The 26686-nt window shown below is 24.1% G+C and overlaps 1 protein-coding gene across 1 annotated transcript; it reads left to right on the forward strand.

Moving 5' to 3' along the window:
- Positions 1-2430: 2430 nt before the first annotated feature.
- LOC113554388 (E3 ubiquitin-protein ligase ZNRF2) lies at positions 2431-22526 on the forward strand. Its single transcript, XM_026958209.1, has 4 exons — positions 2431-3546; positions 16513-16608; positions 16791-16896; positions 22432-22526. Exons 1-4 carry the CDS (start codon positions 3174-3176, stop codon positions 22487-22489), a joined length of 633 nt encoding a protein of 210 aa, XP_026814010.1. The 5' UTR covers positions 2431-3173; the 3' UTR covers positions 22490-22526.
- Positions 22527-26686: the final 4160 nt, after the last annotated feature.

A 26686-nucleotide genomic window follows, 5' to 3' on the forward strand; every position in this document is an offset into this window, starting at 1 on the left:
GTTATTTATCTGTAAATACATAGTTGTATTATGTATAGTATAATAATTTATAACCATACAATAAAATGTATAAGTAATTCACTTATTTTTTCTGAGTGGAGTCAAAAAAACCTAAATTTGAACGAACGCTTTATTAAATATTTTATATTTCTTATTCAAATTTAAAATATTCATTAAAACTATTAATCTTTTATTACAAATTATATACTATATTGTACTATAATTTATGCTTAGATCGTTTAAACTTGGCTAGTTTCCCAAAAAATTAAAAATTACGTATACTACACCATCATCTAGCGATAAAAGTGAGTGGTGGTTTGCTATGTCCGTTCACCAAAGTTCATAATCAAACTGGTTGATGGTGATGCAGTTATCGCCTGGATGTTTTGACGTAATACACAGAGCGACAATTATTCAGTGTCCAGTGCTCTATCTCAATCCATAGATGATAGATCCGATAGTTGGCCAAGTATCAAAGGTCATTCATTTAAAATGGTCCCTCGTCCTATTTAGATCTAATTTCACTCATTTGATTATAGTAATTTAAAAGTAAAAAATTATTATTAGTGTTCGTACGTTTTTAAGTGAGTTATGAGTATATGGTATTTAGCCTTGTACAATAATACAATTTAATAATATAGGTATATAAATAACTTATTAAAAAATATGAAAAGATATCGTAAAAAACTTTAATTTTCTATAATATATATAGCGCGTAAAAAAATTATTGTTTATTAGGTTATCTTGTCTTAAAAATATAGCATACATGTGAAAAAAAAGATATTTTACAATTTAGCAAAATTTTACTTTACCAAATCAAAGTTTTAGCATCTGGGTTGTTATTTGAAATTTTTAAAAATCTACTATAACAAAATCTGTAGACTGCAGAAGAGAATATTTTTGAGATAATGTTATATTTCTTTTTTTAATGTATATACTACTATAGTTGTATAATCTAACGAATATATTAAGATGGTTTTAAGTATAAAATAGCCAATAGTTAATATAAATCTAGGATTTCATTGTAGTTCCACTTCTGAGTAAAGTTCCCCACAAACCTTGTAGCTTTTTAAAAAAATATTTTGGTTTTCTACACGTTTCTATATTTTTATGTCTTAAACTTCTTTTTTATTACATATTATACATAGGTACTAACTAATAAATATTACTATTAGGTAACTAAAATTACTGATAACAGTTAAATTATTATATTTATATTGTATTTGGTTGTCTTTTAATATGCAGATAGTTTAAATTATCTATTCATAAACTTTCATAAATATATATATACTTATGTAGTATGTATGTATACATAATAAGTAATTTAAAATTATTTTCTAAAGATAGAATTTAAATCTTTAGTTGATACTTTTTGTTAGTAAGATATCAGTAATATAATTTTATTACTTTGTTAGTAGTTGCTGAAGCTTAAAACAACATCTTTCTGGTCTTGATAAATAAATAAATCTCAAGTCCCCTCTCCTAAAAATAAATCTAAATATCCCTACTTATATCATACAATTAACATGGATATATTACATTTTATAATAGTATTTCTATAAAAACATGACGCTGTAAATTCATTATAATGGCTATAATCAGCAGACAATATAATTTATAAAAATAATATGATTTAATTATACAAATTATTCAATCGTAATAACAATTTATGTAGTAAATATTCCTGCTATTTATTCTAATCTAATAGATGTTAAAACCATACGTAATATTTAGTAATGTTATCTAGACGATGGTTTTTCTAATTTTTTTTAAATTTTTCGTTGATCAATCACGGATACTGCATTTAAAAGTTCTCTTAAAACAAATCAGAAAATATGTGGATAGGTAGGTACTTACAATAATAACATAAAATTTATAAAATAACATTAGATGTAAAATATTGAAAACCTTTCTATTCATAATAAATTAAAATAGTTTTGAGTGAAAAATAAAATAAAACATTTCAAAAAAATGTAGGTAGATAATTGATTAATTTTGTCATACGTTTAGTATTTGATCAGGTAAAATATGATTTTTTTATTGTAAGTGTAAGAAATATTTTTTTAAAATTAAAAAAGTATAATAAACTTAAATAGACGCGCTGTCTTGTGGAAACAAATACAATGGACATTGGGCACTATTCCCGTTGTTTATTCGGAGCCTATTGAGTATAGACATACGCATATGCTTAATATGTGCATGTGCATGTGGATGTGTCGAATTGCAAAACGTAACTGCGATTCGTGAAATTACGTTTATTATAATATAATAGGTAGGTATCGCAATCATAATCGGCATTGCAATAGACGAGGTGAGTTATTTCATGTTTGTCATAATATCATCATAATTCATAATATCTATTATCTATTCATTTTATTCTATGTAGTCGTGTGTCTGTACGGTCGTAATCAGGACTTTGGCCTTTATACTTTTATGTAATAAATATACGACGGAGACGACCATCACACTCGCCACACACTTCGACACGTTAAATAATATTTTTATTATTATTACGTCGATGAACAGCTGATCAGGAAATCCCTTCCCTCGTCGTTATGTTATAGTGATATACGTCTGGACTTGTTATTTTTTTTCTTCACCAGTTGACCATGTTATCATCATTATCAGAACTACCAATTTGTAACTGCGCGACGACATTAGACCAGACTACTATCGGAGACGACGGACTAAAAGCTAGGACAGAAGAAATAAAATATAATACAATATATATAAAAAAATAATGATCAAACAAATAAATAATTAATCGATATTATCATAGTAATTACGTTAAGACAATCGTCATCGTCGTATTTTTCGTGATATTGTTATTATTATTTATTATTATCATATCATTATTATTAATTTTCTTTGTTTTCGTTCTCATACCATCGGAACGGTCGAGTTTTGTTCTCTGTGCGCAATTCTAAGTGGATTCTCGTCGTCTGCTGCAACTTGAAGTGCGCCAACAGCAGTACATGTCCGCAGTTGTTTTTTGGTGCTGCGATCGATGTCTGATGTTCCGGACGTCGTCGTCCGCGTGACGGAACGTCTTCTTTCGGTGATCGTTCGCTTATAGTACAACGCGCGCGATAAACCAAAAACAGACTTCCGCCGTCCGTGTTCGTCCGCGTCGTCCTGAGGCGGTGTTCGCGTGAACGTTCGTTGCATGCGAAATGGGAGCGAAGGCCAGCACGGCCAACGGTGATGACGGCGGTGCCAGTCATGGCGATCACAGGTCGTTCTCTAACGGCAATGGGCCGGATTCTGTGCAGACAGCCAGCAATCCTGGGTTCAGCATTCTGCGTTCCCTGCCTAGCGCTGTAGCTAACGACAGACAGCGTGCCAGGTCTTTGTCCGGTGTGCCCAATGGTCACGACAACAACAGCAACTCGACGAGTCCACGGTTCGATATTACAGATGTCTTGGAGGCTGACAGCAGCTCAAATGATGACCAGAACTTGGACAGTCCTACAGTTACTGCTAATATTAGTCTTGGACGCGTTTATTCGGCTCATTCGTTACCTGCACATATTTGGCCATTCAATGGTATGTATGTTTTCTTATTTTTTTTTTTACAATGATCAATATGATATTTCTAAGGAATAATAGTAATACATATATTTGTAGTAGATGTTTACTCGGAAAAACTTGTGGTTTAGTGTATTCTATCGGCGCAATTTGAGTTTTAAATTTGAAGGGGCTATTATAATTTGCATGCATATACTGTGTGTACTGTGTTTATACTCCCCGAGATATATAAAGGTGAAAGGGGATATATACAAACCATTTTGTGGGGGCTTAGCCCCCTAAGCCCCCTTAAAATTGCGCTTATGGCGTATTTGAATAATTTAAGTACCTAACCTATGTACTTGCTATTTTTCCAAGCATTGAGACAAATTACTTTTTTTTACGGAGATCAAACCTAGAAATTTACTAGCCTACATCCACCCTTACCATCATTAATCATCAAAAGTTTAAACATATTTACAACTTTATTAATTAATTATAGGTATAATATTACATTTAAAATATAATTTTATAAGTACATAACCCCTACCAATTATTAAGAATCATACACACATACCTAGCACCCGATTATTTTTTTATTTTTTGAGGGGGAATGACAAGTGCTCTTGCTCCTGTTATGCAACTTCTTTTAATTAAGTTCTTATAAATCAAAATTAATCTTATTATTTTGCTTCCCAACACAATCATAAACATAAGAACTTTTAATAATTGATTTGCATACCACATATATTGGTTGTTTGAAGTTGTAATACAATATTATGTAATTATATATTCTATAGAATTTTTAATTTTAATATTCTTACATTCAAATAAAATAAACATAGCCTATCATGAACATCCATTTGAATAAAATCAAATGAAGGTAAAAAACTACTTGGTAAATAGTACCTAGCCTACATTTTATACAATACAATATTAACCATATATAACTATATTAGACTTACAAAAGATGTGTTTACAACTATTTTTATTTAATTGTTATCCTTTTTAAATTTCCTACTTACCCAGAACCCTGAATCATATGACTTAGATTATTAACATTTTTATGAAACAAAGTAGGTACAGTACAACTCTTTATAACAAAACTGGTTACAACAGAAAACTCTATATAACATAAATATTACATTATAACTATTGATTTAGTTTATAATCTATTATATAATTTGTATATCCTCTCTATTATGAAAACTTTATAACAAAAGAAATCTCTTGGTTCCTTCAAATTTGTTATAGAGAATTTTCATTTTTCACTATATAAATTTTCTAGTCCTATATAATACCTAATTGATAATTTTTATAGACATTTTTATGATATATTATGTTTTAAAAATGCATACTGTACAAATAAAAAAAGAAAAAAGAAAACATTGAACAATCTTACATAGGGTTGATATTGGATTCAAATAAAAACTGTTACAATGACAATTTTTTAACAGTTTATTTATTTATTAATTTTTTGTTTAATAAAATATGTTATAAATTTGAATACTCATTTAGTACAACCATTAGATACCTACTGTTGATATAAACAATTTAGATTACCTATGTCCTATTAGTATCTTCAAGGTATCTTCTTACTTAGACTTTAATCATTAAAGTGGTACTTTTTCGTTATTTTGACTATCACTTGACTTAATTATAATTTTTATTCACTTGCAAAACAAATGACTCGCGACAAATATCTCTACATGACCATTATTGTAATAATGTTCTTCCAGTATTATTTTTTTTCTCTTTGAAAACAAATTGAGTCTAAGGTCTACATTTTTTTTACATTTTTATTTTTTATCACAGCTACTGTGTATACTTTTCATATGTAAATATTCTAATCTATTACTGTACCATGATTCATATTTAAATATTTTCACAACATTTTTTAATAGACATCACTTCTGCAATCTATCAAAACATAAAACTTAATGTATTTTAAAAAGACAATTGACTATTATCGACCAAGTAGTCTTGGGTCTTGGCATCTGGCATCAGGTATTGGTAACAGAATTGAAGTTGATTTTATTCAAGATAATGGAAAAGCACCATTACATTTTAAGTAGTACAATTCTATTATCAAATTAAATAGAAAAAATGTGTATACTTATTTGATTAACTTTTTTTTATTATTACATAATAAGATACACAATTTTTGTGCTTGATTAGCATTGATTATAGATTATTGTTATGGTATTGGTTTTTAACAATTGGAAACATTCAATTTCTATTGTTGATTAATTTATTAGTTGACCAGTTACAGGTAGTTCTAGGTGTACCTATAAATTGCATTAAAAAATATCTGTTAAGTTATCTTTTTGAAATTTTAGTTTAAAATTAACTTTTAATAAACACTTAAGTTTAAGCTACTAAGTAGTAAAATATAGTATCTTAACTTAGAGTGACCACTTTTAGAATTAACTAACCTAACCTAAATAATAAAAGTATTCAAATGTTTAGGAAATTCCTAAAATTAATACAATTTTTTTAAACACTTAAGAAAATTTTCTTTTTATTATTAAACTATATCGCTAATTTAGTTGTTCATTAGCATCGGCCCACAAAAACTGTTATCTGTTATTTATAACTTTGGTTATGAAACTGTTTTAAATTTGTTTCCTAGATTGGTTTCTTTTAAAAATACAATGTAATAAAACGTAAAAACGAGATTAAAAAGAGACCATCTTCTAGAATCTAGAAATGGGATAAAAAGGATTCCATTTGAAGTTTGTCGGGACGAGATATGATGATCAAAAAGAGACAATCCTGTTTTAATGGGACATCTAATCACCTTATATTAACTGTGATGCTAATTAGATTAATTTTAATGAATATGCATATTTTTAGATACTAAGCAGAGAAATAGGTATATTGATTTTACAATGATATGTGTTTTTCTTAATATCTGTGTACATGATAAGTAATTGATAAAATGCTTCAATTTTTACTTTGAAAGTGGTTTTGAACAGTAAATTAAATCTAGTTAGTACTCTGGTTAAAGAGATCAAAATTAAAAATCTGCAGTACTTTTTTTTTTATTATTTAGAAAAACAGGAATTCTTACACAAATTCAATATAATTATTAGGTAATAATTGTTTTGTATCCATGGTTTTGAAAATTTAGACAGTTATTTAGAATTGTTTTTCATCTTATAAAATAAGTTATCACTGAATTCAAATTTAACAAAATCTATTATAGTAATTAACTCAATAACTAATGTACAATAGAGTGATACCCACTTATCTGCTTTCTTTTAAAATAAATGTATTCTAAATTAAGCTAAACATTTGCATATCCTAAATGAGAATTATTTTGAATAAAAAATGTTTAGTATATTAGGTACCTCTATCTAATTTCTCACGTTTCTTGATTTCTTGACTATATAAAATAATTGTTACTACATAATGAATTCTTATGAAATTTTACCAAATTACCAATGATCAATGATTACAGTGGATCCTCGATTATCCGGGGTAATGACGGGGAGGGGATCACACGGATAAATGAAAACCATGGTTAATTGAGACTTTTTATAATAATGAAATTTTGAAATGTTTTGTTTAATTATAATTATAAATATATACATTAATGTTATACATCTACAGTCCATACTTATTTTTAAATTTTTGGAAGAGTGAGCACAGTTAATCGCAAACACGAATAATCGAGGTTCTACTGTATCATTTTCCCACTAATTTAAATATTTTTTAGAATTTCCTTGAGAATTTCTTTATAGCAAACATTTATTATATTATATATTATTGAATAATTTTTATTAACTTACCAGAGGAGTAGTATTTATATTTATAGTAACTTGCCACTTGTGATATATGTACACTTGTTATATATTTATATCATTATTTCATTTAATATAAATATTTAAGAGTTTAGTTTTATGTGATTAATTTCTTCAAGATAAATGTTGATAATTTATAGTAATTTCTTTCAATTTTTTATTGTTTTGAATACATAAAAATGTAAGCACTTTTTTTTCAAAAAATAGTGCATGTTTAAATTAGAAAATTATTTTAAAAACTATGCATTATTAATTTTGCTCACTATCTTAAATTTGAATAACACTATACCTTGTAATTTATAAAATATTTACTTCAATTTTTTCATTGAAGTCAGGAAAAAAATTGGCAAGAAGTTTCTCATACTACCCTTAATATGTATAAATCTATTACCTTGGTAATACAAGTTTAGATTTTGTTTTTGTAGATAGGTACTTATAATATATATATATATATATATATATATATATATATATATATATATATATATATGTGAGTATAATCTGATTTAATAATTATATTAAACAATATAATAATTTACTATTTTTTACAAACATTTTTCTAATTGATTATCTATGTTAAATTAAAATTTATATTTTATTATAATTATTAGTGTGTTATAAAATATCATGAGAATTTTATTTAAAACATCACTATTAATAAAACTGGGCATTGAATTTTTAATAGCTACCATTTGTTTTACCTTATTTTAAGTTATGATATCTAACTAATTGTATTTTCAATGTACCTATGTTGTCTTAGTTTAAAATTATGTTATTATACATTATGTGATGTAAATATATATGTATTAGTTATGTACTTATGGGTATTATAACATAATTTTTGTTTCATATTTAATGTTATAAATATCTAAAATACATTACATTGTTTCCTTAATGTATATCATATGATATTATATGTCTTAAAAATTCATCAAAAAAAGAACAAAGTTGTGTTTTATGAGCAGTATAATGTATTATGTACCAATGGTAATTGGTTATAATTACTAGATTTTAATGAAATGTAAAATGCCCACTTGTTTTTATAATAATTTATAATTATAAATACATTATTAATAATATTAACAAAAAATATTAATTTTACTATCACAGTCTTTCTTAATTAAAATCACCAGCTTTGTATTTTATTTTTTTTTTGTTTATAAACTGTAGTTCGTGATGGGATCTGGAAGTGTATAAAAAATAATAATAGTAACTACCTATTAATATTAAATACTTTATTATACTCAATGTTATGATATTTATACCTAGATTTGGGTCATCATTAATGTTTTAAAGTTTTCAATTAAAATTTAGATGGTAGATTAGCTTTTAACAATCATGTAATTTGTTTTTAAAAAAGTGTAATCTATATTCAATTTATTATTTCTTTTGATTTTTATATAACCCACAAGTTCACCAAACTAGCCAAATATTTAGCTACAACTGTGGTTACAACTTAAATTACTAATTAATCTAATGCACTTAGAGTATCTCATATTTACCACAATATTTTAAGTAATATTACCCGAGTAAAATATATCAAATTTAAAATAATATTAATCCTAAAAATATCGGTGACTGACTTTGATTCAATTAAAAGCAGTGGTAGATTTAGGAGAGGGAGGTGCTTAGGATCTATTTTTTAAAAAATACTAATAATTCGCCAATTTAAAAAAAATAATGTATGTTAAATTGTTTAAAATTTTTATAATGCTTAATTATGTTTAAATACCAAATTATTAATTTTTTTCCCCCAAATTATACAAAATAAGTACTTTAGTACAATTATTATTAACAAAATAGTACCCATAGCACCCACCATAAAAAAATCCTAGATCCACCACTGATTAAAAGTAAAAATAAAATATTTAATGTTTTTTTTTTTTTTTTTAATATTTTACACTTGTTTAATTTTGTTATGTTATTAATTATTGATTATAAATTATGACAATGTAATATGTATATGTTATAAATTAATAATTATATATTAAATAGTATTATTAATTTATAACATTATACATGTCTATTGTATATAAAATAAACATTGGTAAAAACTAAAAAGAAATTTATTCACTAACATGTTGACTTTTCATAAAAATTAAAAGTAGGTATTGATTTTTTGAAATTATATAATAGCTACCTATATATAACTTTAATAATACTGCTATAGGTAGTTATTGTTTAACTTATTATACATAAATGTATTTATCTAGATTATAGTTGAATAGTTAATATTGTGTATGTCACTTATTTACTAATTATAAATTAAGATATGAACAGCAGTTTAAATATTTAGTGGTAATTATTTGTTCATTAATCTATTAAAAACTCAATTCTAAGCGTTGTAAACAATTATATTTATTTACATTTGTTTAAAAAAAGTAAAATATAATATTGAGATTTCCAACTTGAACATAGAATAAAACCAATGTACTTTTACTATGAGTTATACTATTTAAAGTTCTTGTGCTTTGCTTTTTAGTATTTTGCTATTTAGTAAGTAATACCATTGATGAATGGTAATACTAATCACATTTATTTAAGTATACAATAAACTTAGATTTATTATTAAAAATTTGGCTCAAATATTTTTGAAAAACTGAAAATCATTAAAATAATTTATCAACATCAAAAATAACTTTAAATTAATTAGGTCAGTAATAATAGTTATTTTGTAAACAAGTAAAATAGTTAAATATATAGTGAACATAAATTGTATTTGATTATTTGTTTGATGATTTGATGATGAATTTCAAATGTCTAACAATTTGTAATTTATATTGGTAAATAAATATGAAAATAGATACTTGGTGAGATTATTGCTTATTATGTTACTATTAAATTTACAATATTGCTTTATACCCTTATATAGGTTATAGGTAATTGTTTTATTATATTGTTTTAAATAGTTCTGTAAAAACTTGGAAAATGATTTCATATCAGTGCGTAGATTCGAAAACGTATTTAGAATTTTGCGAATGTAGAATTTTAAGCATAGGTTATTACTAGTAACTAATTACTATTACATTCAATTAAACCCATTATTGCAATAATAATTTTATCACGATAATTGTTGTTCACAAGAACTGAGTGATGGCTAAAATTATCTAAAATTGAGTGATATATCAAAAAAGTGGTTTTAGAAGACGAAAATTCTTGTATTATATTAATTATTGTTGCAATAAATTAATTGAACAAGATGAATATAGTAAGTATCCTAATAAATACCGCATTCGCAGGACGTTAGATTTTCAATTCCACTTTCTGACTTTGATCATAAAAATTTGTATGAACAACCTAAACACCCTGTATTTTTTTCCATAGCAAAATTATCTTTTTATGAAAACAGTAACGAAAAAATCAATATTGTCATATTGCATCCATAACAAATTCTGATAACAATTTATCATTGTGCTAATGAATTCTTGATAAATTTAAATGATTTAAAATATTACTACCTTAAACTAAAATGTGAATATATACCATTTATATCATATTACACTTATCAATACAAGTGCTGCTAGTATTCGTAATTAATATTACTTTATTTGCGTAATTACATTGACGTATTTCATCATTATTGTTTTAGATTTCAAACCTGCGTTTGGTTAAGTACTCGCAGAGTCACAGATACAATTGTATTTATTAGTTTAAGAGTGACGTGTACTTTTAATTTTTATTTATGTCCCCTACTCAAATAATTCAATAACTTAAAAAGTTAAATTACATACTAGGTCATAAATTTAGCACATGCAATACTTCGGAAAGATTTTAGTTTTAGAATAAATATCACTAATATTGTGAAATTATTTATAATTAAATAAACCAATAAACCAATCTGTAAAATAATATATTTTTGTTGTATTAGAAATTAATATTATACATTAATTGCCTCGTTTACAGTCTAAAACAACTATAATTTTCATATGACATAATATATTTTACTTAATATTTATATTAAAATAGTATTAGATTAATTTACTTTTCTTGAGATGTCTTTTGAATTTTAATCGTTACGATTTTAAATGTAGAAATTTTTTTACAACGATATATAAATACTAATTATACATAGGTACTTAATATGTTTATTATTCAGAATGCTTCACTATGTTTATGTCAGTCAATAATATTTTTTTGTTTTTTAATTATAATTTTGAAAAAAAATAAATTTAAAGATAAGCTTAAAATTAGATAAATAATTATTCTTTTATATACCATGTATATAAGTAGATATTAGCTATTTTGATGAATTTCAGTACCTAGTTTGAATATAGATACTTAATGATAGCAGAATAGAGGAATTTTTCACATTCTTGTTGGAAATTTATTAACGATTTCACTTTAGTTATAAATTGTTATATTTTTTGGTTTACCTTTATTCAAAATAAAAAAAAGGTATGCAAGTGAGTACAGTTCTGCTGTACAGTAGGTGTTGAGCGATTCACTATAATGGATATATTAAATTTGAATTTAATGATATACCAATAATAATTATTGAATAATTGTATCTAAAAAACGATTTTAAATTGAGACAATTTGTTTAGGTTTTATTATTAAGTATGTTTCAAAATGTGTCTTTTGAGCTCTGTTATTTATAATAAATATTAAATAAACTACTTATGAGCAACCTTTTATTATATTCCTAAGTCTTAACTATACAAATTTAACATTTTATAAATTGTTAACTATAGAATAATCTTCAAATTTTGGTAATTTTAACGATGTTTGTCTAAATTTGAATTTTAAATGCTTATAACAACGTTGTATTAAATTACCAAGCTTTTTTGACCAAGCGAAAAATTTTATCGAGAAAAAAAATGAAAATTTCAAAAGTTTATAAATAACTCAAAAATAGTCAATGCTATAATGTTATCAAATTTCAATTATCCGTGGTAATCAATCCTGTCAAAAACTAGTTTTGTAAAATTCCCTTTTTTCATTAATTTTTTAGATTATTTTCAAAAATATTAGACAATTTAACACTTCAAATGTAGAAACTAGATCCAATTTGATATCCAAAACAACCCTCAATTTGAAAATCGAAACATTTTTTCGACTACTAATTACGTATACAAAAATAAAGACTCACAATAAAATCAATACATTCATGGCTCCGCTTAGAATCTAAAAATGAAATGTTTTCTAATATATTTTAAATCTCGGAGCGAATTTATAATATAGTAAATTTTAACAATGTATGTGACTATTTTAAAGTTTAATTATTAATTTTCATTAAATATTTAAATAGTTATGCTAGTTTTAAAGTTTATGTAGTGACTATTTTTATAGTTAACGGGTGATAACTATTTCTATTTTTTTTTAAATTTAATTACTTTTATCGAAGATCAAATTTCAAAGTAAATTTTCAATTTTATTCAAAAGTTTTATTAAAATAAAAAAAAATATCTAGTGATATACTTCATTTTACCTTTTAAGTAATAATGATCCACTTTCTTTTAGCGAAGTTAGCAAAGAAAGAAGAAGTGTTATGTAAACATTGTGGTTTGTACGGTATTTTTAGGTTTACTGTTTACAAATTAATTAATGGTGATAATTAGTCAATGTTATTTTTGAAAAGAATGTCAGTCCTACTATATGTTGTCTCTTTTTTACACATGGATAACAGTACATTTGCTTTCAACAGTTCCAATTTCGTGTTATTAGATTTAATATCAATGTGAACCAACTTTTATTATCAAACTTAAAGGTAATACAATTATCTGTGTTATTTTGTTGGTTTTTAATAATATTTTAATTTTTAATCAAGTTATGAAAATATTCAAGCTTAAATTTTTTTACACATCTTGCTTAACAGTTAAAAGGTCAATTTACTTAGTATTTAAGGTAACAACAAAAAATGAAAACTACCGAGCGTAAGTTTTAGTGTGTTATATGATAATAAGACACATATAACACATGGGTTGACGTTCTCCTAATATTGCAGTAATACTAATTTTTAGTATTTAATATTCAAAAATAACTCATAGGTACTACGCATACACACATAACAATAGAGTGGAAAATCGTGTAAAAATTGCTGTTGGAAAATAGTTGTGTAGCCCAATAATACACTTTTTTCTTTACTTTATTGTAGAGTTTTATTAATTTTTTTATTGAAGATAAATGAATAAAATAAATATTTTACATATAATCAACCACTTATATACAACCTAGCTGTTACTTTTATTTTGACTTTTGTGCAATATATAATTTATTAATTACATAAATTAGTTTGAATACTGCGTGTTGATATTTATCATTTTTTTATTATTATTATCTTTAATTTATAAACAAAATTGAATTAACGAACTTTGGACCAGTTATTACTTTCAATACTTGTAATGAAGGTTTAAAATATATTAACTCTAGTAGGTGGTCAGTTATATAAATAAATTATAAAATTGCTACTTAATAATTAGATCGTTATTTAAATTATGCTCGTAATCTACTGTATGTATAGAATTATGAATATAAAATAGTTTAGAAAAATAGCATGAATAATAAGCTGTATAATGACAAAAAATTAACTTCCTATTTTTGCAGCTTTCTTTAGTATAATATTACCACAATTCTTCTGTAATGATAATTAAATTGTAAACTATATTAAAATGCTTTTTGAAATATGATTTAAGTTATTACTCAAAATTTTTGTTTTAACTTTTATGATATTTTCCATGTACGAGTATTTCTGTTTATAGTTGAACGTACTTTTTAATTTTCGTTGGTACCTAATTAATAAATCGCAAACAATAATAATAATTGTTCTAACTTCTAATTGTGTCAAAAATAACTCACTACTCTATATCGTTTCACACGTTCTGTGATAATGGGTAACACGTGTATAATCTAAACGTGTATTGTGTATACTAATATGATAGTTAATATGCATTATACATTATATAATATTATGTAGTGTTTTCGGGTTCAGAACAGACAATATTGCATTTTTCTAAGTGGCGGTTATATTATTTTCTAATGTAAATAAGTATGTGGCCACTATCAACGGGTGGTTGTGCACTTTAAACAACTATAAGTCTGTATTTTCGCCCATAATAATTTCTCAATGTTATTATACTGTTAAAAACATCACATGTTGTTATTATTAAATGTAGGTACATATACCTAAATATTTCCTATTTAGCGATATTGAATTAATTTTTATTAGTCGCCGAGGCCTTGAAAGGCGAATCGATAAGCCATTATATTTTCAAGAATGATCACTACGCTTCGTGTACAGGGGAAACAAGGACGTCTAGTTAGCTGTGAACCAATCAAAAATATGATTTCTTTGTTGTTTATAAATTATAATATACTCAAAATCGTCTTTTCCTTCGTCCTCCAACAGTTGTATTGGCGAATAGCGATACTTTATATTACAGCAACTGGGTATACAAAATAATTAAGTATTTTAATGCATCTATTTAGTGATTGCTGTCTATTGATTAGTAACACACGCATCGTATACCATAGTACCGTACACATTCTTAAATTTAGGCTGTAGCTTTGTCGAGACATAAAAATATTTCTGAAGTCAAATTCATTGGTATAGTTTGGTAGTTCTTGTGGTTAAAAGTGTTATACTCTTTAATCAGCCAATTAATAAATTTCAAATAAAATATTTTTTAGTTTATTATTTTATTTTTTTATTGTTTGATTAGAAATGGTTAATCTCAAAAGTGTTATGTTAAGATAAATCTCATATAATATTTTATGTTTATGATCGATTAAATGTCTGTTTTCATTTTTGGAATATTATTTAATTATTTTTATTTTTAATTTTTATTCTATATTTTGTCTTGAAACTAAATTATTAAATAATGTTTGATTATAATTTGGTTAGTCTATACAACCTTTACCAGACTGTTGTTGAGTAATAACACACCAATAGTTATTTAAGTTATATTTATATAGGTTACTAAAATGTTTCTCAAATATTATAATATACCTACTTATTGCAAACAACATTCATATGTATTATTGTATAGAATTATAGACTATAGACGATCTTCATAAGTTCATCGTCTATCGTAGTATTATAAAACTCTTTTTTTAATTTTTATATAATAATAATGTTAGATTTACATACCTAAATTATGTTTAAAACTTCAACTGAAATATATTTTTAGAATTTACTTTTTACTATAACAATTTTTTTTTTATATTATTTACACAAAAAAATCAGTATTTATTTTGTATGAATTTAGTATTTTAGTATTTGCGTACTATAATTTTAATAGAACATTTTTAGAACATTTTCACTCATTCCAATTATTATTAAATTATATAATGTATAAATGTCTTTAAATTGTTTAATAGATTGAAAATTGAAAGAAAAATTATAATTATATTTAAAAGATAATAATAATTATTCAATTATAATAATTTGTTGTTTTTTTATATTGCTAAATGAATACAATGTATAAATTAAATGTTTTAATTTTTTTAATATTATTCTAATTTATTTCTACAGATTAATGAGCTCTACCAAGCATGCTTGTTTAGGGGCGTGTGAAGATAAATCTAATAATATATTTTTTTTATATTATATTAAGTTTTTATATCGATATTAATTACATTTCATAAAAATCAAATAACAATTTTGGATTCGATAATCATTCTTAGTTTATGAACGTTAAGGTTAATATTTAATAAATCACTTTAATCTGACTGTAAGTTATTGATAAAAACTATTGGTATAAAATATAATTAAATTTATATTATCAAATACGGCTGGATCAAATATTATGTATTGTACTTAATATTTTACAAAAGTTGTTTTATAATTATTCTACTTCCAATTTGAAATTCATATTTAGAAATTATTACAACACATTTGATTAGGTAGTTCTTTTATAAAGTAATTAAAACTTATAATTAATAGTTAAGTACTTACCTAATATACATTATATATTTATTATTTAGCTTAGTGACAGTAAAAAATGTTTTCTTATCATATTTAATTATGTTTATATTAATTTAACTCAAGTTTTTATAATATTATAATAAATATAATAATAATGTATAATATAAATTTTAATACTCCTATAAATATGCATGCCAAATGCCTATAGTATAAAAAATAAAAATAAATGTGTAGATCGTTTATTACAATAAAAAAAAAATATATTATAATTGGACAATAATAAGTATTTATAGGTAATTTTTATCACATAATATAATTTATTATTTATTTGTCTAGGAATTAAGTGTCCAGTATGTTCAAAGTTTGTTTTACCAGACGAGATAGAAGTTCATCTGGTTATGTGCTTGACCAAACCTAGACTGATTTACAACGGTAAGTCGTGAAATGTTTATTAGTTAATATTGTTATATTTATAAAATAAAATATTATTAACAAATAAATAGTGCGTGTTTTAATAATTTTATTACAATTGAATATAATTTATATGTGGCGTTATCTTTTTGATAATACTATTCATGAGAGTTTGTTAATGATAAAGTTATGTTATTTTGCAGAAGATGTTTTAAAAGACGATAAAGGTGAATGTGTCATATGTCTGGAAGAACTGATACAAGGCGATACCATAGCCAGGCTTCCTTGTCTTTGCGTATACCACAAAACGTAAGCATAATTACAATTTATATTTATTTATGTTATTTATACCATTTTAAATATGTCAAGAAACTACGTAGTTTATGTTTTTCTATAGAATTCATAATTTTATGTATTACCTATTAAGATTTGAATAGTTTTTATTTTAAAACATTAGATTATCGTTACCTTTATAACTGGTTTTTTCTTACAAACACTTGAAATCACGTTAGAATTCAACTTACCTATATATTAGGTATTATTATGTTATATTATATAACATTATTCTTTAAGAGAACGCCATACCCACATGTGTTGTCTTTGTCTTACTAACGTACATCATAACAAAATTTCGTTCAGCAGAATACATTTTGTGACGTTGGCTTTAATATTAGAGTAAATTTACCTATTATATGGACATTTTAAAGTTATTATATTCTATTTAGCTGTAACTATCACTTTAAAATAATATTATCATTAAAAGCATGTGTCATTGTCTAGATAATATTCTTACCTTTAAATTTAATAATTGGTAAATTTTCTCTAATATGAAAGCTAACGTCACAAAATGTATTCTGCTGAACGAAAATTTGTTATGATGTACGTTAGTAAGACAAAGACAATACATGTGGGTATGGCGTTCTCTTAATCACGAATTATAATTAATACGCGCAAAACTAGGTGTCTAGCAATTTTCCAGGACTATAAATTTAAATTGAGTACTTTTTTTTTTATTGATTTAATTTAAAAACTTCCCAAGAAAATTAATTTTGACGAAATAGTTCCAAACACATTTATTATAGCTTCCAATATCTGCTCACAATCGTTGTTCATCTTTGTTCGATTATTTATTTGATTTGGTTATGTTTAAAAAACATAATTACATAATATACAATATTTAAAATTTACACAATTTATTTACGACTACAATAACTCCTATCCCAAGAGTCCGTTTAAAACTGTGGTGTATATAGCATTTTAATAATATATCCACATTTCAGTCGCCTAGTCAGAATTTTGATTTTTTTGTAGGCAGGGGAGACATTTGGAAGGCTTAACTATCCTTCATAAGTTTGGTATACTGATGTTCTAGTTATGTTTAGATTTTTGATGCAACCTTAAAGCAAATTACAATTAATACATAGTAACATATTATGTATAATAGGTTCACAAAATATTGAAAGCATTTTTAAATTTTCTTATAGTCGAGGAGACTGCATCCAAGGTGTACACCACTGCTTCATTTTAATAATTATTTTTATTGATTTTTCTAAATTGACTATTATAATTTTAAAACATATTTTCCTACTTTATTTGTCAATCTATGTAAAAGCTTCATTGATAATAAAAGTTGAATGACGTAATAATTTTACTGCAATAAAATATAAACGATGTATTACAGATGTTTGAAGAAAACAGTAAAGTAAATAAAAACAATTATTTTATTTTGGATCGATGCCCTAACCCTACTCTTTAACTCTTAAAATTTAAGGATATTTTTGGTTTTGGCTTAAACTCAATGAATGTTCCAAAATCTAGTACAGCGAGTTCCTTTCATTTAAAATTTTTGACATTCTTAAGTCAAGGTTAAATAAAACAGGGATTCAGTTTCCGGGTCATTAAACTCATCTTAATATGTAATCATCTCTGTTTATATTTTTTTTATTATAAAATTAATTTTTGGTATAATACTATAATTATAACTTAAGTCAATAACTCGATTAAATGTGTATTTAAAGCTGTACACGAATAAAAAATAAAATACAGAATTTGTCTGGGCTACTGAGAACGAAACTTTCCGTGATTTTTTTTTAACGTGATGTGTAACTTATTTTTTGTAATGATAATATTTATCATTTTGTTAAACGATTTTAAGCAAATTTCTCTAAAAATGGGGAAAATGTCCTTTAAAACTGTGTCCGCTTATATTTTGTTTATGTTTTTTTTTCGTTGGTATTAATTTTTTCATCCATAAATTTTGTTATGTGTATACTTATAGGGTCTATGAACTATTTGGTACTTAGTATTATTGTATTTTTGTCAAAACATTAAATATAAATTATATATATATATATTATTGTTTAAAATTTTCATAACGTTTGTTGAAGAATAATAGTAAATGTTTTAAATTACAATTTCACATAGATGTAATGATGGTTAATAATTATTTTTGTTGTTTAGTTGGCTTAGTAAATTCAAATTTCAGAAGACGATAATGAAATACTTATAATTATCTAACCGCATGTAATGTTTGTATTATTTTTGGACTTTGACTTAAATTAAGTTGACTAAGAATAATTAAAACGAACCTGAGAAGAATAAATTAATCATTAAAATATATGACTTTTACTACATTATTTTATGAGGACCACTTAAATAAAGGCAAATTGACATAATAATATGTAAATTAGTAGAAAATGAAATGTGAAAATCTTAAACCACAACTTATAAATGAGACGCATTTATATAAAATCAATAGAGTATACACAAGTTAAATTAAAATGCTGAATTTATTGTGTATCGTATATGTATACTCTAACAATTATATTTTATATTATTCAATAAAAGTTATTACCTAATTTAAATAATATTAATTAAATATTTTTGGTCCTGAGAAAAGCAGAAAAGTATGTGTATGCTTGACTCTGTTTTTTGATAGGAAGAATACTCCAATCATTACATACTTTTTATCTGAAATGACTGAAATATTATCTTTATATCAGGTTTAAGTATTGTGACTTATGATTAATACTAGATTAAAAATAATAAATATATAATCAATGAGATATAATTAATAAAATGGGTAATCTACGTTTTGTCAAAATAAAAAAAAATTATTTAAACAATAAATGGAAACAATTTTTTAGAAACAACATTATTACACAGAATTGATTGTTCATAATATTAAAAATAATGTTTTTTTTGATACGATAATCTAGGGTGGCTAACCTTTTGTTTCTGCTTGTCAAATAAATATTATGATTGATTCTTTTTGGTCAGTGTGCCCCTATAAAATTAATAATTTTTAAAACAATAAGGCGGTCAAGTGAGTAACGCTCTGCTGTACATCAGGTGTCGAGTAGGTCTTTTGTAATGGATGTGTTAAATTTGAATTCAATGATATATCATTGTATATATAAAAGGATTTTGAACGAAGACAGTCTGTCAGTCTTTGCTCAGAATCGTTTTTTGCCTATATCACAGCTAATTTTATATGTTTTTATGATATTTCTATTAATGTAATTCATTTTACTATTGGTATTATATTTATTGTTTTATTGTTTTTAACTTTTGAATTAATTATACTTAACTGTAAATACCGTAAAATAGTGTGAATAAGGCTATAGTATAAATAGATAATATATTAGAATTAATAAATATATTTCGAAAATTTAATTACGTATACCTATAATAAAATGCATAATGTACGTACATTTTTTAAGTTCCAACAAACATTTTTTTTTTAAATTATAAGCAAAATAATTAGTATCGTCATTCATCATCATTAAAATATATAATCTCGTCCAAATTTGAATTTCAAGTGTCTACAAAAAATAGGTCTGATTGTTCATTATTTAGGTTTTTAGTTCCATTTTAAATTGCTTATGAAGATTAAGAAACATTTTATTACATTTTCAAACCTAAACTATAAAAATTGAATATTTTATAAATCTTATACTATAAAATACACGCCAATTTTGTAAGAATTTGAATTTCAAATGTGTATAAAAACAATTGTGGCTATGTATATTATTATTTTTATACAAATATAGAAACAATGTATGTGGAATCTTTTATTAAATTTTTAAGAATTTTGACCAAGCAAAAAAAATATTGCAACTACAAATTTTTGATATTTTTAATTAGTTTATGAACAACTCATGAAAAACTACAAATTTAATTTTCAAACATATTTACTTTGCGTTACATTTTTTATCGATTTATAGAAAAAAAACTTAAATTAATTGCGAATTTGTAATCTCTATAAGTATTTCAAAAAAAGTCGAATATGTAGATTGTACTGTATAGGAAACTCTGACATAACATTTGAAGAAAATTTCAAAAATTTAATGTTATTCATTTATAAGTTACACAAAACACTAAATCAATTTAGTCAAAAACTAATTTTGCGTAAACATTTATATTTTTCAATTATTATTTTTTACCCCTAAAAATACACAGTGGATAAAATTTTCTATCAGAAAACTTTCTCAAAATGTATTGAAGATCTAAACATTTTATCAACTACTTATCGCGCGTGTACAGTGTATATACACGCACACATACATGCACAAATTACACACATCATTATAAAATCAATACATGCATCACTTCACTCACAATTTTAAACAACACAATTCGTAAAAATATATACCTAATATTGTAAGTAAAATTTCTAAGAATGTACATATATGTACAAGTACAACTCACATATAGGTGCTACTTCAATTTACTATTAAAAATAATATAGCCACACACAGATATTTCGTTGACTAACGAAATACAACTAAAATACAATTTTATTACAATAAATGAAAATCTTAACAATATAATAAAAAATAATTTCATCAAACTCAATTTAACAAATTTTCTACATGTCTCTTGAAAATCATTCGTTTCCCTTCTCATCTCCCTATACATTTTTTAATAAATTATTATTATTTTTTTGTTTATCTGTCGAAAGTTTTAGGTACACTAACTTTTTCTATAGTACTCGTATAATACAAAAGAGACAAGGTTTTACACATTTTAACTTGTGATTCTTATGTTTGTGTCTATCATATTTTATAAGGTATGACGATGTCGTCTCTGTTGTTTTTTTGATTACTTTGCGTACCTACCTACAGGTATTAAGTAGTAGTTTGAATTAAATTAAAAGACTGTTGACCTAGGAAGTGCTCGGTTCATTATGAGCTTAATACGCAGTAATTTTAACTGGGGGAAGATATTATATTGTTTGTACATGTAATGTTAAGTGTTCAGAGTTTCAAGGTTTTTTTATTTTCGTACAATATATTTAGATAACATGTTTAGAAGTTTGGTAGCGGCTCTAGTACGATTTAATCAATACAAGAAAACATGTCATTTTTATTTGGTTACAGTCACATTTATTACAAGAATTAATGATAACTCTGGTCGCTGAGGGATAATAGATAACATTTATTATTGTTTGTAGTTAGTTAGATGTAACTATACAAGACTTCGCGGCACCGGTGTCTTTCAATGGCCGGCCAATATTTTTGATATTGTGGCGAGTATAATAGATTGGATTTAACGTAAATTGAGCTGTTGCATGGCTAGACAGAAATTTATTTTTTTTAGTATAAAGAAAACAGTAGAAAGAAAAAGACAAACAAATCCTTGTTTATAATTGTTTATCTTTATAAAAATTTGTATTAAATATAAAAATTTTATTTTTTTTGATTTTGAATTGTAATCTATTTTATAAACACTTTTTAATGCAGGATTTTTTGTATGTATTAAGTATTAACACGGAACGGTTTGCGTCAATTATACTGTAGTGCGACACGTTTAAATAATTATTTCTGTTTGTTTTTTTTTCAGATGTATAGATCGGTGGTTTGAAGTGAACAGATCGTGTCCTGAGCATCCCGGAGATTGAACCGTTTATACACAGACTTCGAACAAAATTTGAAAAAGGGAATATAAGATAATACATGTAACAAATAATTGTTGCGCAGCTATATATATTATAAATAATGATTATTATGATAATAATTATTAATAATGATTATATTATGGTTATTAATTATTTTAATTTTTTTAACGACTACGAGAACGAGAAGTTTGAAACATTAATACCGAACTATATACTATTACCATTTACCATTATCAATATTAAAATATATACATATAAATTAATTTAAAATTATGTGCACGAAAAACAAATAAATAACGTCAAAATTATGTCTATAATATGCTTTCAATATTTTGCTATTCGGTTGTGTACAAAGGCTGATATTACCGTTAATTGTCAGATTTTGCTCGATCTTTTTTATTTATTGATTATAAAAATGATACTTTAACTTACAAAACCACTCTTAAAATGTTATTCTTGATTGTGAAATTTTTTTTTCATACAAAATGTTTATTTATTGTTTAATGCTTTATAAGATGTATAAAGTTGAGCAATATTCGGTTGAGATAAATTATTAAATATAATAAAAAATATTTTTTTTTTAAACTTTATTTATACTACATAATTATATAGTTGACGTGTTACATAATACAAAAAACTGTACATATCATTTTATGTTTTTTTGTTTTTTTAGATTTGTTCTCTCAATTTTTTATCGGTACATTTACATGTCTTGAAGTAAAAATTACTACTAAATCATAACATAAATGTTTTAACTTCTACCTTAACTTTTCTATATAGATTGAGTTTTAAATTAATGTTTTGTATATTATGTAAACTGATCATAAATAAAGTTGTTATTGTATATTTTATAAATGTTCCGAATAAATCAGCAAATATATATACTTATATATATATAGCTATTCCAGAGTTTTAATTTTATGTTTTATATTATTTTTTTCTGATTTCATATTGTTGATGGTCAGTAAAATGTATCATTTATTTTAATTTTACTCAATTGTATGAAAATTTAAATATACTTAAGCGTTTTGTCGTTATTTTTAATTTACATACGGTGCATTGTAACTTTGTTTTGTTTTGTTTTATTATTATTTTTTTTTCAAATTTTATAACTGATCATGGATAGTTTTTGTAACTTAGTCGGGGCTGCTCTTTTTACAATTTATTTAATATTTTCGTATTATTTATGTAAATTTGTTTTTAAACTTGAAGTATGTTGTATGAAATATGGTATAACCAATAATATGAATATAATTATATAAATGTTTAAAAAACCTCCAATGTACAACAATGAAAATCTTTTGATTGATTTTATCAAGTTGCATTTACCCCCAGGCCCCTTATGCCCAATTGCCATTTCAACTATATTGTTATAGGTTGCACACACTTAGCTACAATGGCTGGTAACTGAAATGCTCTGTAAACCGCTATTGTGCTACAAACTATTATCCCGCTTTAACTATGCGTGCTCCAAGTCCATCATATTTTGATAAATTATTACCTATATATTTATAAATTGTAAAAATCATGAAGTAAATAAATAAAAACTTAGTGAACTTATGTTGAACAAACATTTTAAAGAATACAATTTTTTTTCTTACCAAGAACAATATTTAATGTGTATGAGAGTGGGTGAGTGTGTGTCTTATAATTATATATGTAAGTTTATTTTTTAACGCAAAGGGTTGTAACAATAATGCAAGTCTTAACAAATACAATTTTAGTTTGGTTAAGTTTTATTGTTTCTTAATTTGTTCTAATATAAAATGTAATATGTAATTGTATGTTTACCGAAGATGAAAAAAATGTTTCTGGTTTTTGTTGACATTAACATAATTATTATTTTTACAACTATATTTATAAGACCCAATCTAATCTATTTTATTGTGATATATCTTAAATGTATAATGTATGATTAAAAAGACCATATTATTATAAAAATACAGTGTTTAGACGCATTCGATATATTGTATTTGTTATTTATTTTAACTTTAAATTAATATAATATATACAATATATGTGACTTAAAATTATATGTTGCTAATTATGCTATCATTAGATATTTGTAAATTTGGTATTTTATACTATTTTTAATCATTATATTTTGACATTTATAATGTTATAATATTTATGCTATTATTTATAATTATCAATATCAGAAGCTTGGAAAGTGTGTATCATTGTAACTATTTTATTAACATAAAAATATAATGATTAAAAATTTAGATAAATACCTTATTATACAACTATAGCATATCTATAATAGAATATATTAAATAATTTTATTAAATGTTTATATAGTCTCTTGATTTACCACAGCCATATACAGTATGCAATAAGTAAATAATATGTATAAAAATACTATATAGTCAAAAAAAGATGTATTAGAGTTTTTGTTCTTAAAATAATAATGCACTATATTAATGTTTAACTTTAAAAAGTTAATAGTAACACTGTACAATACAAATTGGGTTTTAGTTCATTAATGTATAATTATATAGAATATTACTTTAGGATAGCTGGTTAAAGTAAAAAAATGTATACAAAAAATTAACTAGTGTTTGATATGGGTATGTAAAAAAAGTTGGTAGAAGAACAAGAAGCTAATGTACTTCAAAAACTAAAACAAATTAATTAACATAATAATAAATATAAAAATTATTAACAAACTTATTTATAAGGACCAAAAAATAACATATAGTATATATAAAAAATAACATATACTATAAAAAATTAATAGTAGGTAGTAAATGCTACTTTTTAAATAAATTTATAAATGGATATTTTTCATTGACTATGTTAAGTAAAACTATTATTTAAATGTAAAAATAACGTATACTATTAAAATTGTTTTTTAAACAAAAAGTTATTTTATTGAGAAGTATAAAAATAAAAGTGATTTTGTGTATAGATAAAAAAAATAAAATACATTTTTAAATGCTTATATAATTTTCATGTTTATAAATATACATAGTTTTTTATTTTCAATTGAAATGTCCAAATGAAATCGTAGATGAATATTATCCTTAGGTTTATTATGATAACTAGGTATCTACTTAAGTAGAGATTTTTCATTGCCAACAAAAAAGAAACATTACACATTGCACAATATTATTAAAAATGAGGTTAGTAATGCAATACTATATTTTAATTATTTTAGTTTATAAATTAAAATTGTAGGGAGTATTTAAAAAATGTATATTATGTACTTAAAAGATTCAATAGTTCTTTTTGGTGGATGAGTAGGCTACAACGGATCAGGTAAAGTCTTGTGCACGATGTTGCGTACCATTTAGAAAGTTTTGTGAATCCAATAAATGGAGGCAGGAATATTCGACGTAGATAATTTTTATATTTGCAAAGCATAAATGAAAGAACTAACTTATTCAAATTTGAGAAAATATATGTGCCTACTATTAAAATGTCTTAACTAGATAATACAATTTAATTAAAACATTTTGACTAAATGATTTTAATTTCGTCACTTAAAAAATACGTCCACTTTTTTTTTATATAAGTATATAAACCATTCTTTTGTGTAAACTCGGACAGTATAGCGCATCCTATACTATAACCATCACAATTAAAATTATACAAGTAGCTTATATTTTATAATTACGATAATATTTATTTATAAATTTGTAGTTTTTTGATCTTCTTCCCACATACTTAAAAATGTCTAGTTGCTGGTACCGGCAGTACCTCACCAGTCACCATTGAATATAGATCTAAGACCTAAATATAAGTCTCCGTAATAGGTGTTAAAATATGAATCTAAATATTTAATGATAAACTATAGGTATTTAATTTACGTAAAACAATTCTAAATTATGAATGATATTTATAAATTATTATATTAAATATAGAATAATAATTAAATATGGACTGTGTCGTCAAAAATTCTGACTTCCTAACCAAGTGCACTCCTACTTATGGAGGTTGAATTAATTTTTGCCAAAAACAAATCGCATAGATACATTAAATAATATAGGGAATAGATAACTAAAAATTATGATGATCTCAATCTCATAAATATAACGAAAACGATAATGTAAAAATCATTATATTATTTTTATTGTTACGTTGCATATAGTTACTATACTTCGAAAATCTAAAATTTATTGCAGTGTACTAAATGCAGCCCCGTAGCAAAAAATGCCTTCCTTGGGCGTCGGCATGTGGTCGTAAAAGTCGGACGGC

The sequence above is a fragment of the Rhopalosiphum maidis genome, chromosome 2, assembly GCF_003676215.2.
Source record: "Rhopalosiphum maidis isolate BTI-1 chromosome 2, ASM367621v3, whole genome shotgun sequence".
NCBI classification, from domain to species: Eukaryota; Metazoa; Arthropoda; class Insecta; order Hemiptera; family Aphididae; genus Rhopalosiphum; species Rhopalosiphum maidis.